Source organism: Microtus oregoni, unplaced genomic scaffold, assembly GCF_018167655.1.
Source record: "Microtus oregoni isolate MIOR12 unplaced genomic scaffold, Mior012 000117F_ref0000505, whole genome shotgun sequence".
Taxonomy (NCBI): Eukaryota; Metazoa; Chordata; class Mammalia; order Rodentia; family Cricetidae; genus Microtus; species Microtus oregoni.
In genome coordinates, this window is record NW_024544746.1 from 1,903,409 (window position 1) to 1,915,434 (window position 12,026).

At 56.8% G+C, this 12,026-nt stretch overlaps 1 protein-coding gene across 4 annotated transcripts; it reads right to left on the minus strand.

Moving 5' to 3' along the window:
• Positions 1-773: 773 nt before the first annotated feature.
• LOC121444125 (glucagon receptor) lies at positions 774-9,585 on the minus strand. Of its 4 annotated transcripts, none has more exons than XM_041645909.1 (15): positions 9,179-9,585; positions 6,915-6,959; positions 5,052-5,185; positions 4,837-4,939; positions 3,660-3,767; positions 3,461-3,582; positions 3,239-3,345; positions 2,993-3,149; positions 2,751-2,910; positions 2,617-2,692; positions 2,295-2,364; positions 1,934-2,022; positions 1,676-1,814; positions 1,566-1,607; positions 774-1,264 (listed from the first exon to the last, which is right to left on the minus strand). In XM_041645909.1, exons 3-15 carry the CDS (start codon positions 5,106-5,108, stop codon positions 1,034-1,036), a joined length of 1,461 nt encoding a protein of 486 aa, XP_041501843.1. In that variant the 5' UTR covers positions 5,109-5,185; positions 6,915-6,959; positions 9,179-9,585; the 3' UTR covers positions 774-1,033. The 4 variants fall into 4 exon arrangements, with proteins under 4 accessions (XP_041501843.1, XP_041501842.1, XP_041501845.1 ...); XM_041645908.1 differs by having other exon boundaries at positions 6,911-6,959; XM_041645911.1 differs by having other exon boundaries at positions 6,802-6,959.
• Between the last annotated feature and the right edge of the window lie 2,441 nt (positions 9,586-12,026).

A 12,026-nucleotide genomic window follows, 5' to 3' on the forward strand; every position in this document is an offset into this window, starting at 1 on the left:
AGCTAGAACTCAGGATCTGGGCCCGAAGCCTGGAGATCCGGGATGAGATGCAATGTCAGAAACTCCTGGTCTCTAGCAGGTGCAGCATTCCTCGCTGGCTTCCAGCTCTGTCTCCCACCAGTTAGTCCTAGTAATTCAAACACCCACCTGGGCCAGAGGTGCACCAGTGCTCCCAAGTCAGCCTCCTTCCTTCCTGGCTGCTCCCAGGCCCCCTTCAGGCCCCAGTGCTTGGCCTGGCAGGTGAGTCATTCTATTTACCTTTCCTGAGAGGCCTCCTGCCCCTTCATTTGTTTCAATTAGCCTGGCTCTGACTGAGCAGCTACAGCCCACGTGGCCCGATGCCGGCTGTGTGCACCCCTCCCCCAGGGTCCTGCATTTTCTACCACCAGCAACTAGAGCAGAGGTACCTGGCTGGCTCCTTCCACACCCTGTCTTCATACTCTGCTAGGCATCAGAGCACAGACCCAAGGGACAGCCCTAGAGGTGAACCTCAGTCCTTCACGGGTCCCATTCTGCCCAACAGGGCTCTGGCTTGCTCGCATGGCTGAGTCAAGAGCCTTTATCACAAACACTTCCTCAAGGGACAACTTTAGACTCAGGGTGCTCCTGGAGGAAGCCCCACTGTGGTGACAACTGTTTCCTGGACTGCGTTAGCTTAGCCCTCTCCGCCTGGCCTGTTCCCATGCACAGAGGCTCCAGCCTCCCAGACTCCAGTACTGCCTGGGCTCTTCAAGCCCCGCTGTCCAGGATATGCACATCAGCTACTACTCGACCCTTTATTGAAGGACATACATTGGGCACACGGGACATGCCAGCACACGGGAACACCACAGTTCATAGTATAACTCCTCCATCAAATTCACCCCCACTCCATCAGTGTGGCCTGTGCCAGGGTCAGGACAGGTTGAGGGAGTGTGGACAGCACATGCTGCTGTCTGGCTGTGTTGTCTCTCCAGCCTTGGCCAGGCGTCTGGTTCTGAGTTGTCCTGTAAGGCCCTTACTGAATCCAGCCTGGCTGGGCTCCCGTGGGGCTTCAGGTGGGGCTGTCAGTCAGCCCTGAGAGACTGCTGGTGATGGAGGTCTCCACAGAGGGTTTAGTCCCGTTGCAGCTGCCTGCAGTCACGAGCTGAAGTTTCTCACCAGGTTCACCGTGACTAGACCCTGCTGGGGCCGTGTGGTTGCCACGGCAGCTAGCCATCTGTTCCTCCTTAAGGGCTTTGCCTTCTCGCCATCGCCTCCAACGCCGCAGTAGCTCTGCCTGCACCTAGGGGGACCATGGGTAGGACCACTCCGCCATCCCAACTCGCTAGGGTCCTGCCTGGGTCACTCTGAGGTGACCAGCCTCAGTCTAAGCAGACCTAAAACACGGCAGACTCCACAATGGGTACAGCAGGGCAGTTTGTCACCAGGGAAGGCGGGAATCACCTACACACTGAACTCCTTGAGGACCTGGAGGAACCTGACATACAACACATGCAACCATAACAATGGGGAGGAAGCTATGGTCATACTAGGGCATGGTTGGCCTCTCACCCGGCTCCAATCCTGGGGCCAGTCTCACCTACCTCCTTGTTGAGGAAACAGTAGAGGACAGCCACCAGCAGACCCTGGAAAAAGAGGGAGGTCAGGGGCAACACTCTGGGCCCGAGGTATGGGGGGTATGGCGGGGACTCACCTGGAAAGAACTGAAGAAGAGGTCGAAAAAGAGCTTGATGGAACGGAGGGCGCCCTGGGCGTGCTCGTCAGTCACAAAGGCAAAGACCACCTCATGGACCCCCAGCAGAGGGATGAGGGTCAGCGTGGACCTGGCTAGCCTGCAGGGGCAGAGCTTGAGCGTCCTCACCTGCCGGGGCTCCTGGGCTCTCCCCACAAAGGCACCAGTCCCCAACCCCAACCCTCTTTGGCCTGGGCCCTGGCTTTTGCCCATGCCCACCGGAATTTGTAGTCAGCATAGTGCATCTGCCGGTCACGCAGCTTGGCCACAAGAAGGTGAATGATGCGGACAAAGATGAAGAAATTGATCTGTGAGAGGGAGACCAAGGTTAGGGGCCGCCTGAGAACTTCCTGTGTCTGGCATGGTGCTCATGTGTCCCCCTCCAGGCGAGGTTGTTGCCAAGTGAGCCCTAGACACAGGGTTCCAGGGCTGGCAGGCATCCAGCCAAGGACAGGCAGCCTGACCCACAGCCCAGGCTATACAGCCTCTTGGATAAGTGCTGGGACTATCCTCCTCCTAGCCTGAGAAGGGAGAGTAACCCTTTTCCTGCTGAGCGCAACAAAGTAACTTGTTTCCTCACCAATATGGCCAGGAAGACAGGGAACCGCAAGATCCACCAGAAACCCATGTTGTCATTGCTGGTCCAGCACCTGCAAGGGCCAGTTGCTCACATCTTGGGGATACATGCAGCTCCCCAGCACCTACCCCTATCTGCTGGGATCTACTGAGTGCCCCAAGAAAGGAAAAGAGAGCGTCTTTAATGAACCCCAACTCCAGACCCTGGATTTACATTTCTTGCCAAAGTGTGACCCTCACCCGATCTCCCTACCCCCAGGGTCACTTTACAAAGCCCAGTGCCATCGGCCCAGCTGCCCCAGCCCATCCTCTGAACTCATACTCACTGGACATTCTCAAACAGACACTTGACCACCACCCAGGGGATGACAAACAGCAGGGGCGCCCCTGTGGGAACAGCAGCTGTGGTTCCAGGGCCCCGGTTAGCTTGCCTCCCCGTTCTCCCCACAAGCCTACTCACCCCAGCCAATGCCCAGGTAGAGGGAAAAGAAGCTCTTCTCTTGGAAGGTGGCAAGGCTCAGCAGGCTGTACAGGTACACACCCTCCACCAGCAGCCAGCAATAGTTGGCGATGATGCCGTACTGCGTGATCACCGTGGCCACTCGGCAGCCAGCCACCGCCTGAGCAAGGGGAGGCACGATTGTGGCCCACGCCACCCTGCCACCCCATACAGGCTGGCGAGCACTCAGAGATCTGGCTCACCCCATCGCTGAGCCAGATGCTCACGCTAAGGTCATCTCCAATCTTCTGGCTGTAGCGTGTCTTGAGCAGCCAGTCTACGACCAGCACAGAGCCGGCCTTGAGCACAAAGGATGCAAACAGGTTCCCGTGGATATAGTTCCGGGTGCAGTGCATCTTCCTGTACGACAGCAAGTCAGCACCACCCCTGTCCTGTCCCTCTGCCCCCCTTCACCACAGCGGGCGTGAGCTGAGCGATCAGCAATATACCTGAGGCCCAGCAGGATGACCAGGGCAAGGAGCAGGGCCCCCAGGGACAGACTGTAGCCCACAGTGTACATCACCTGGTAGCTGCTATACATCTTGGCCACTTCCTTCTGCAAACCAGAGGCTGAGCAGGGCCGGGCAGCAACTCATCCCCCCGCCGCCACCCCACCCCCCCGACTCCACTCAGCCCCACTGGGATACCACCCCAAACCCTCCAGAGCTGACCTGGACCTCGATCTCTTCGTCGTCCATCTGGCACTGGGAGGCATTGCGCCATGGCTGCCCCTGCGGCCCTCGCACCCACTGCCCGTCAGGCCCGCACCTCTTGAACACCAGGCGATGCTGCACTGGGATTGAGTGCAAGGCTCAGATCAGCCCACCCCCATGCTCCACCCCCTAGGCTTCCCAGGGCCTCCATAGTTACCTTTGTGGTACCAAGGTAGGTACCAGGGGCAGGAGATGTTAGCTGTGGTATTGGGTGGGGTGTCAGGCCAGCAGGAGTACTTGTCGAAGGTTCTATTACAAACCAGCTCTGTGAAGATGAAGGAGGGTGGAGGAGGGGCTCCCATCGGGACCAGAAGCCCCCCCCCCAGCCCCCCCCCCCTGAGAATCACCATCACTTCATTGAGCCTGCATCCCAAGAGGCTGCCTCCCTGACGTGAGACACAAGGCGCAGGCCCTGGCCAGTTATTTTGCCTCCTGAACTCCATATCCGCCTCCCCCTCCAGCCCACCAATGCTTGAGTTTGCCAAGGTCCCTTTCCTTCAAGATCTCCCATCTCAGCCAGGCGGTGGTGGTGCATGCCTTTAATCCCAGCACTTGGGAAGCAGAGGCAGGTGAATCCCTGTGAGCTTGAGGCCAGCCTGGTCTACAAGAGCTAGTTCCAGGACAGCTAGGACTGTTAATAGGAAACCCTGACTCGAAAAGCCATTAAAAAAAAAACAAAAAACCTCTCCCATCTCAAATGTGCCCCAAATTGTGGCTTTTTTCAAAACTAGTATTAATTTTTTTTCACATATTTATTTTATGTGTGTGCACACGTGTGCACATAAGCATATGGGGTCGTAGGACAGCTTGCATGATTCATTTCCCTGTTCTCACTGTGTGAGTCCCACATCTCACTGCCCCCCTCCTTGTGATACATTCCTTCCCAGATGTTGAGCTCCGGTTTGGTTGGCATTCTTTCCAGGCCCAGGCCGAGTCCCAGCTACAGCTCCTACATCCTCCTCCCTCTCTTCCGGGCACTGGTCATCCCCCTCAACTGGACAGTGGTATGGACCCAGTCTCTCTCGGCACCTACCCGTGACCCTATCCACTGTCTGCCCACTGTGAGCAGTGAAAGCAGAGGCATCTGATGGCTGAGGAGGGGGCGTCCTGCAGCAGGACAGCAGAACAAGCCAGCCACGAGCCAGTTCTGCAATTCTACTGTCTCCTGACCGTGAAGCCATGGGGAAGCTCTTGCCTCTGGAGGTCAGTCGCCTGGCCTGTATCTGGGGGCAGGTGGCTGGGCATAAAAAAGCCATTGAACACTCCCATAAGAAGGTCTCCTGCACTGCACAGAGGCAGGGAACAGGATCCAGGAGTCTGCAGGTGGGACTCACCCGTAGGTGGGGGCAGCAGGCTCAGGTTGTGGTGGCACTGATCACCATAAAGCTTCCACTTCTCGAACAAGAAGTCCATCACCTGAGCCGAGGGTGCTTTCGGCTGGGAGACCGGTGGGCCAGCAACCAGGGAGACAGACGGTACAGGGAGCCATCAGCACTTCTGTGCAGAGCAGGCAGCCCTCCGTGCGGGGTGTGGGGTGCACAGCGCTCACCAGAAATGACAGCAGCAGGAGCAGCAGGTGGGGACTGTGGAGCGGGGTGCAAGGCATGCCCTTGGGTAGCCACCCCCCACATCTGGCAGGGGTTGCACGTCTGGGTCCTTGGGGTGTGTACACCCCTCCTCAGGCTGCAGAGAACAAGAATAGAGAGTCTGGAGAAAGTCTATAGAGTATCGTGTCCCCTAAGACCAAGCCTCTGAGCCTAAGGCCTCCTGATAGCTGAGGCTTGTAGAGGGGACGTGTGAGTAGCTCCCAGTGTCAACTCAGAGACAAGTGACTATGGGCAGCTATTTTCCTGCTCCCTGGGGCTGACAGGAGTCAGCCTTCCTATCTTACCACCCAGATCTCTCAGACCGGCACCAACTACCTCCTCCCTCCATTCTGTTGCCCTGGCTGGGCCCAGACCTCCCCACCTTGCTTAACCCTTGGAAAGTTGACTGGTCAGCAATCTAACCCAAGATAAAGAGAGTGAGGGTAGCGTGCCCAGGCCCGTCAACACTTGGCCCTTGTGTCGGAACCATTCCTGGACCGCCAGGAGCCAGGCGTGTGTTAGGGCATGTGTTCATATGGTCTCCTCTACCGTATGTCCCCTTTCCCAGGACCAGTGTGTCCATCTAATGTTGTGGACCTTGTACGAGGCTCTCAGACTGGGCCTCTTGGTCACAAACTGGTGGCACATTCCTTTAAGAGCACTGCTACTGCCAGGGCCCAGATGGGGGACACCTCTGCCTGATGCTGCCTGTAGGTCCTGGGAACACCAGTGACAGGCCCTGAGCAGTAGCAACTACACACACATCAGTCCCACACTGCTTCAGAACCCTTCCTGGCTCCGATGCATTTTTGTGAAGGGAGAGAGAAGAGCTACTTAGGGCCTGTAAGAGGTCGTACTATGAACTTCCCAGGGCTGAGGCAGGCCTCTCTCCTGTAAACCCACAGACAGGATATATAACACAGAGCCAGGCATGGTGGCACAGACCTGGAGTCCTAGCATTTAGGAAGCAGAAGCAGGAGGATCACCCAAAGTTCAAGAGCAGCCTGGTCTATATAGTGAGTTCTTGGCCAGCTGGGACGATATAGCAAGATCTGCTCCCTCCCACAGAGGTGGGGAAGAGAGGGAGGATGAAGTAGAGAAGAGAAGAACATGGATATGGCTAAGGCAGAGGAGTTTGCAGGGATACCAGGTGCCAGAAAAGGGGACCCCTGGATTTTAGCCTGCTATAGTAAGCCCAGTTGAGCTCTAGAGGCAACAGCTTGATAGGGTTCCCTTCACTTCTGCCCTGCCCTCCTGTACTTCTCCTCCTCCTCTTCTCCTTCTCCTCCTCCTCCCCTCCTCCTCCTCCTCCTCCTCCTCCTCCTCCTCTTCTTCTTCTTCTTCTTGACAGGGTTTCTTTATGTAGCTTTGGTGCCTGTCCTGAAACTAGCTCTGATAGACCAGGCTGGCCTTGAACTCACAGAGTTCTGCCTGCCTCTGCCTCCTGAGTGCTGGGATTAAAGGTGTGTGCCGCCACCACCACCTGGCCACTCCTGTACTTCTGACCCCCTTTGGTCACACCTGGCTCATAGCTTACTGTGGGACTCCTGAGCCTCATTCTTGGTCAGTAGAGTCTAGCAGGAGGCAACATCAGGGAGTTTTAAGTCCCTGGTACCTGACCCTTAGAGTAAAATAAATACCCACAGAGTATAGGGTTCCTGCAGAGAACAAAACAGCAAACAGGCTGAAAAGGAGAAGTTTAGGTGTCCCTACCTTGCCGTCACCAAGTAGCCTTACTCTCCTGATTTGGATCAAATTGCCCCATCTGCTGCCCAGGTCACTAGTGGGCTCGGTATGGAGAAGTCAGAAACTGGGCCTTTACCTACTATGTCTGGTCCCCACCGTAGAGCTTCTGGGGTCCTCCAGTGGCTCTGAAAAAAAGGAAGGGTAGAAATGGGAAGGCTTCAGGGTTGAATAACAAGGAATGACCAGCATGAGTAGACAGATAGTGGGGATACAGGTAAGGGGCACGGGGAGAAAGAATACTGGTCCAAGTGGTCCAAGGCCCTGCAAGGGTGGACATCAGTCCAGGAGCAGCAAACCGTCCTTAGAGCCCAGGTCTCCCTCCATTGCCCTGTTGAAAGCATGAGCGTTCAACAGCTGGGTGGTCCCAGCAGCCTGCAGCCCCAGCACTCAGGAGGGAGAGGCAGACAGATCTCTGAGCTCAAGGCCAGCCTGCTCTACAGAGTGAGTTCCAGGACAGCCAGAGCTACATAACGAGATCCTGTCTTCTAAAATCCAGAAATAAGACTGAGAATACTTGAAGATTTCTTCCCTCACAGATCATGGAGGGTGAGCTAAAACAGGTTCAGGAACCATATATCGGGACTTCTGTGGGTGGTAGGGGAACAACAAGGGAGTTTCTAGGCAGTTCGCTGGACGGTGAGCTAGGGAACATCATGGGGTGGAGACAGATTTTCATTCCCACAAGGCTGAGACGCTGGGGTCTCTGCAGAGAGCATCCGGGCCTCATGATGAAGCCAGGGAAGGGGGCAAAGGTGAAGTTCAGGACCAACAGGGAATGCTTTTCCTGTCACTGAAGGGGAATGACCACTGGATGGCCCAGGGCTTTGTCATCTGTAGGACAGGACTGCTCAGCCTACCCTGTGCAGCCGGCCTCCTGTCCCCCGGTGGGGGGTAAATCCTGACACTCAAACAGAGTCCATCAGCGCTGATAAATATTCACACAATGAGAGCGCAGTCCTAGCCCCGGGGTGCCAGGTAGCCAGGTGTGGATGCAGCGCCTTTGCTCCTGTGGCCGGAGCTGCAGGTCTTTTTCCACCTTATTACCCTCCCTGGCAAGGAACAGATGGGGAGAAGGGACAATGGACCAGGGACCCTACTCTCCTCCCTTCTTGGACGAGGCAGCTGAAATCCCTCTCAGGTCTCAGACTTCATGAGGCCCAACTGTCGGGGAAATACAGAAGATGCAAGACCCAATTCCTAAGACGTCAGCCTGTCTTGTCTTTACTGCGTGCGCTTGCTTATGCACGCCAGCTACCGGGACTGGCACTGGCCCATGCCAGCACTGCTCCCAGCCGGTTCCAACAGGACAAAGGACGCCTGGGTATTTGCAGTGTGGCCAGCGAGCCACCGATTTTCCCTGCAGGTGGCTGAGGGTAAGACCGATGGCCCAGCGGCCAAGGGAGGTATCACTGGGGAGGCTCTTGGTTCCCTAGGAGCCAAAATCAAAGAGGTAGCAAAGTCTTTGAGAAATCCGTAAAGTTAACATATGGAAGAGGGTTTTGGTCAAAACAGAAAAACCAGCCCAGGTCATAGACCTAGGGCAGGGACAGGATCAGGGTCCACAGGCTGTTGACAAAACCTAATTCCTGAGTCCTTCCCCCGAAAGGGGGCGGGCAGGCCCTGAGATACCCGCCAGGGTGAGCTCTGACTCCCCCTCCCATGTCTCCAAGACAGAAGGACAGCAAAGTATTTCTGGTCGATCCTCGGAGGGTGCCAGAGCCAAGAAGTGAACTTCACGGGTCTGAAGTGGGAAGGTGGTCGCTGGGGAGGCAGGAGCAGAAAAAGGGGCGGTGGCCCGCGCTCGCAGGAGTCAAAGTGAACGATTGTGAGCCGCGGAAGAAAAACTCTCGAGGCAGGGTGCCTACGCATCGCACCTTATCCCAGCAAGACTGGGTCACTACTCGGGAGTCCTGGGCATCAGGGACACATAAGAGGGGAAAGCGGATCGAACGGAGGAAATGAGAGAGCCATTGGGGGAGGGGCGGGGGCCCAGAGTGCATTAGGCGCGCAGTGGGGCAGTAGGACCCACGCCGCACCCACCCTCTCGCTGCTCCCGGATTGCGCGCCCGGAGGACAGAAAGCAGAGGTTGAGACCTCCAACCTGACAGACAATTAGGGATCAGGTGACCTCCAGACAGTAGGACCTATCCCCGGGCTGGAAACTGAGGTGTTCGACGGGGGCGAGAACCGCGACACCTAAGACCCCAGGGACAGCTGGCCCCCCACATCCAGGCCCCGGGCCGGCTCCTCACCATCCTCCTCTGCGCGCCCTGGTCACGCACGTGATCCAGCGCCCCACAGACCGCCTGGGACCGTCCCCAAGGGGCCCGACCCTGGTGCTTACTGTGCTCTGTCGCTCGGGCTAGGGCTGTGCGTCTCGTGGTCCTCGAACTCGCTCAGGTCTGGGAGCTGGCAGCCACTCGTCTCCGCCGCACTGCGATCGGGGTCGGCGCCGGCTCCGCGCCGGCCGCTAGCAAACTTTCCGGCGGCGACGTTGGGCGGCGGCAGCGGCGAAGGGGGAGGGGATGGGGGCGGGGGCGGCCGGCAGGGGACTGGGAGAGCCGAGGGTCCGCGCCCTGCGCCTTAGCGCAGCGGACCTGTTGCGAGCCCTCAACCCTCCCGGTGTAACCTCGACGGCCTCTCCCGTGCGGCGCTCGCTCTGCGGATGTGCACCGAGCGCACCAGCTTCCCCTCCCCTCTGGCACACAGAGCCTTGCGCAGGTCCTGACCCGGACTCCGACCCCACGGGTCCCTTCCGAGGACCCTCGCTTGGTGTACCGCGACCCTGAAGATCCAATCTTGCACACCCTGGACTTCAGGACCCTCCGCGAGTGAATCCTGACCTGGCCAGTGCGGATCTGAGCTCGCTAAGGAGAGAAATAGGATGTGACTCAGCGCGCCCCTTTCTCTTGCAATATCTGCTGTCCTGGGGTCGCACCATTGCATTCAGGTTGCAGTCCAGATTTTCCGGAAGATTAAGTCCCTTACTTAAGAAGTCTCATCTGGCTCCTGAGTGAAACTCTTGCAGCTGTCACACGAGCGTCAATCACAGACGGGGGAGGGGGCGGGGCGGGGGGCGGTGCTGGAGGTAGGGAAGGTCAGGTATAAAGGGCTGCTTTGCAGGTTTTAGACAAGGGGATCCCCTAAGAGTGTCTCTTAATCCCGTGCCAGGTTACATCCCCCTGTGGCCCTCAGGGACTTGTCCTGTCCATCAAGCCCCCTCCAACACCGCTCTTTTGGCAATCCGTTGACCTGACCCGGACCTCAGTCCGCCCACCCTTCCCGTTGCTCCTTTACTGAGGAGTCAAATGTTCTGAGCCCCAGGTTCATCTTTCACCTCCTAATCTCAGCCCTGCAAATTCTCTCCCGCTCCGCTCCATTGCAAACCCCTGTGAGCCCTTGAACCACCTTTTTAGGGCCTCAGCTCACGTCTGCCGGGGCACTCCCCTCTTGCCCAGTGACCTTGGGGTCAGAAACTCCCAAGGGTGCTTTTGGGCTTCACTTCTCTGGCTTCTCCACATCCTGTAACACTGAGGGTCATGTTGCTTTCTAGAAAGTTCTCCGTGTGGCTGTGGCTTTCAGGCTTTCTCGGGCTTTCTTGGAGATGTCCCTCCTCACGATTTCCACGGTCCCCAGACCACTCATCCTTACTGCTGAGGGCCATGTCTCCTACCAATGCGCCGTTTCCTGCACCTCTTACCTGCAGATCACCTGGCCGTGAATCCAAGGCCCCTCCAGCAAGAGTTTATTTCCTCTGAAACACATTTGGTCTCCTCTCTGTCACCTACTGGCCCCCTTCCCAGACCTCCCCTCTGGTCCTTGAATAAACTCTTTATTCAGATAACTACCCTTTTCCAGGTCTCCATTTCTGTTTTAGGGGACAGTGAATCCTGCGCCCCAAGCTGTAGGTCCTCCACTGGTGAGCCAGTCTGCCCTCAAGTGCCTCTGAGGCAGTTCCTGCTTTGTACTCTGTCGGCACTGCAGGACGACCCCCATCTGGTCCCTACTCCTCCTCCTGTGCGGTAGGACTCAGGAAGAGCAAAGATCTGGGCTCCTTGTCTTCTGTACACCAATTTCAGAAATTCTGCATGGAGCCGCCCTCTCTGTTTCACTCCCGGCAATGACCAGAAGGCAAAGACCTGTTTGCTTCTGCCGTGCAGGGGCCGCTTGTGCAAGGCTGAGGAATATATGCAGCCCCTCCTTCAATACCTCTTCCACTTCCCTGGGGAGCAGACTGGAAGGCTGAGCACCGTGGCCAAGGGCTGCCCTTCTGTGAGCTGGGTAATGAGACTTAGGGTGAGAGGCACCGTGAACTCTGTGACAATGTGGCCTCAAACTGAGGGTGCCAGCTTGCTCCTCGGGGGTCAGGGACAGAGCAAGCAACGTGTCTCGGTTGCCTCTGTCTTGGTTTAGTGGTTCACTTCGGCTTCTTGTCCCTTGCGGAGGAATCTTCCCTGGCAGACATAGGACTTTCCTGGTGGGACCCTCGGAGGACCTTACCCTCCGGCCTTGCTTTCTTGAGGACAGAGTGTGGGGGGAACAGAAGGAAGGGACAGTTTTGAGAGTGTCTGAGAGGCAATACAGAGCTGACTGCAAAGGCTGCTTGGCCCCTGGTGGGCTCTATGTACCTCACTGAGTCTGCTTGGTCACATTTCGTCAGACTCCTGGACTGTTGGTGATCCCACAGGTGCTCAACCTTGTGAGATCCAGTTTAGGGGCTGGAGAAAGACTCAGTAAGAGTACATACAGTACATGAGGACCTATGTTTGGATCCCTGAACACGCATCTGTTGTGTGTACCTGGAGCCTTGGTGCTGGAGGTTATAGACAGGGGCTCACTGGGGCTTGCTGGGTGCCAAACCAGCCTAAAAACAGTGAGCTCAGGTCACAGAGAGACCCTGTCAACAGGGAGGAAGGCAGAGAGTGACAGAGGAAGACACCTCCAACTATTCCTTACTGGCACCGTTGTGTGTGCGTGTGTGCACACTTGTGTATGTGGGGTGTGTATGCGCGCACACATACTCATGCATACAATTATAATCTATTCTGTTTTGTTTTTGGTTTTTTGGAGGCAAGGTAGCCCTGTGTAGCCCTGACTGTCGTGGAACTCTCTGTAGACCAGGCTGGCCACAAACTCACTGAGATCTGCCTGCCTCTTCCTCACAAGTGCTGGGATTAAAAGTGTGCACCATG

Excerpts from the sequence above, each read along its gene's own strand:
- LOC121444125 (XM_041645909.1), bottom strand. The coding sequence starts at position 5,108 with ATGCCTTGCACCCCGCTCCACAGTCCCCACCTGCTGCTCCTGCTGCTG. Across the intron at positions 4,940-5,051 it reads TCCTGCTGCTGTCATTTCTG|CCGAAAGCACCCTCGGCTCA; the intron begins GTGAGCGCTGTG and ends CCGGTCTCCCAG. Across the intron at positions 2,023-2,294 it reads CTGTCTTCCTGGCCATATTG|ATCAATTTCTTCATCTTTGT; the intron begins GTGAGGAAACAA and ends TCCCTCTCACAG.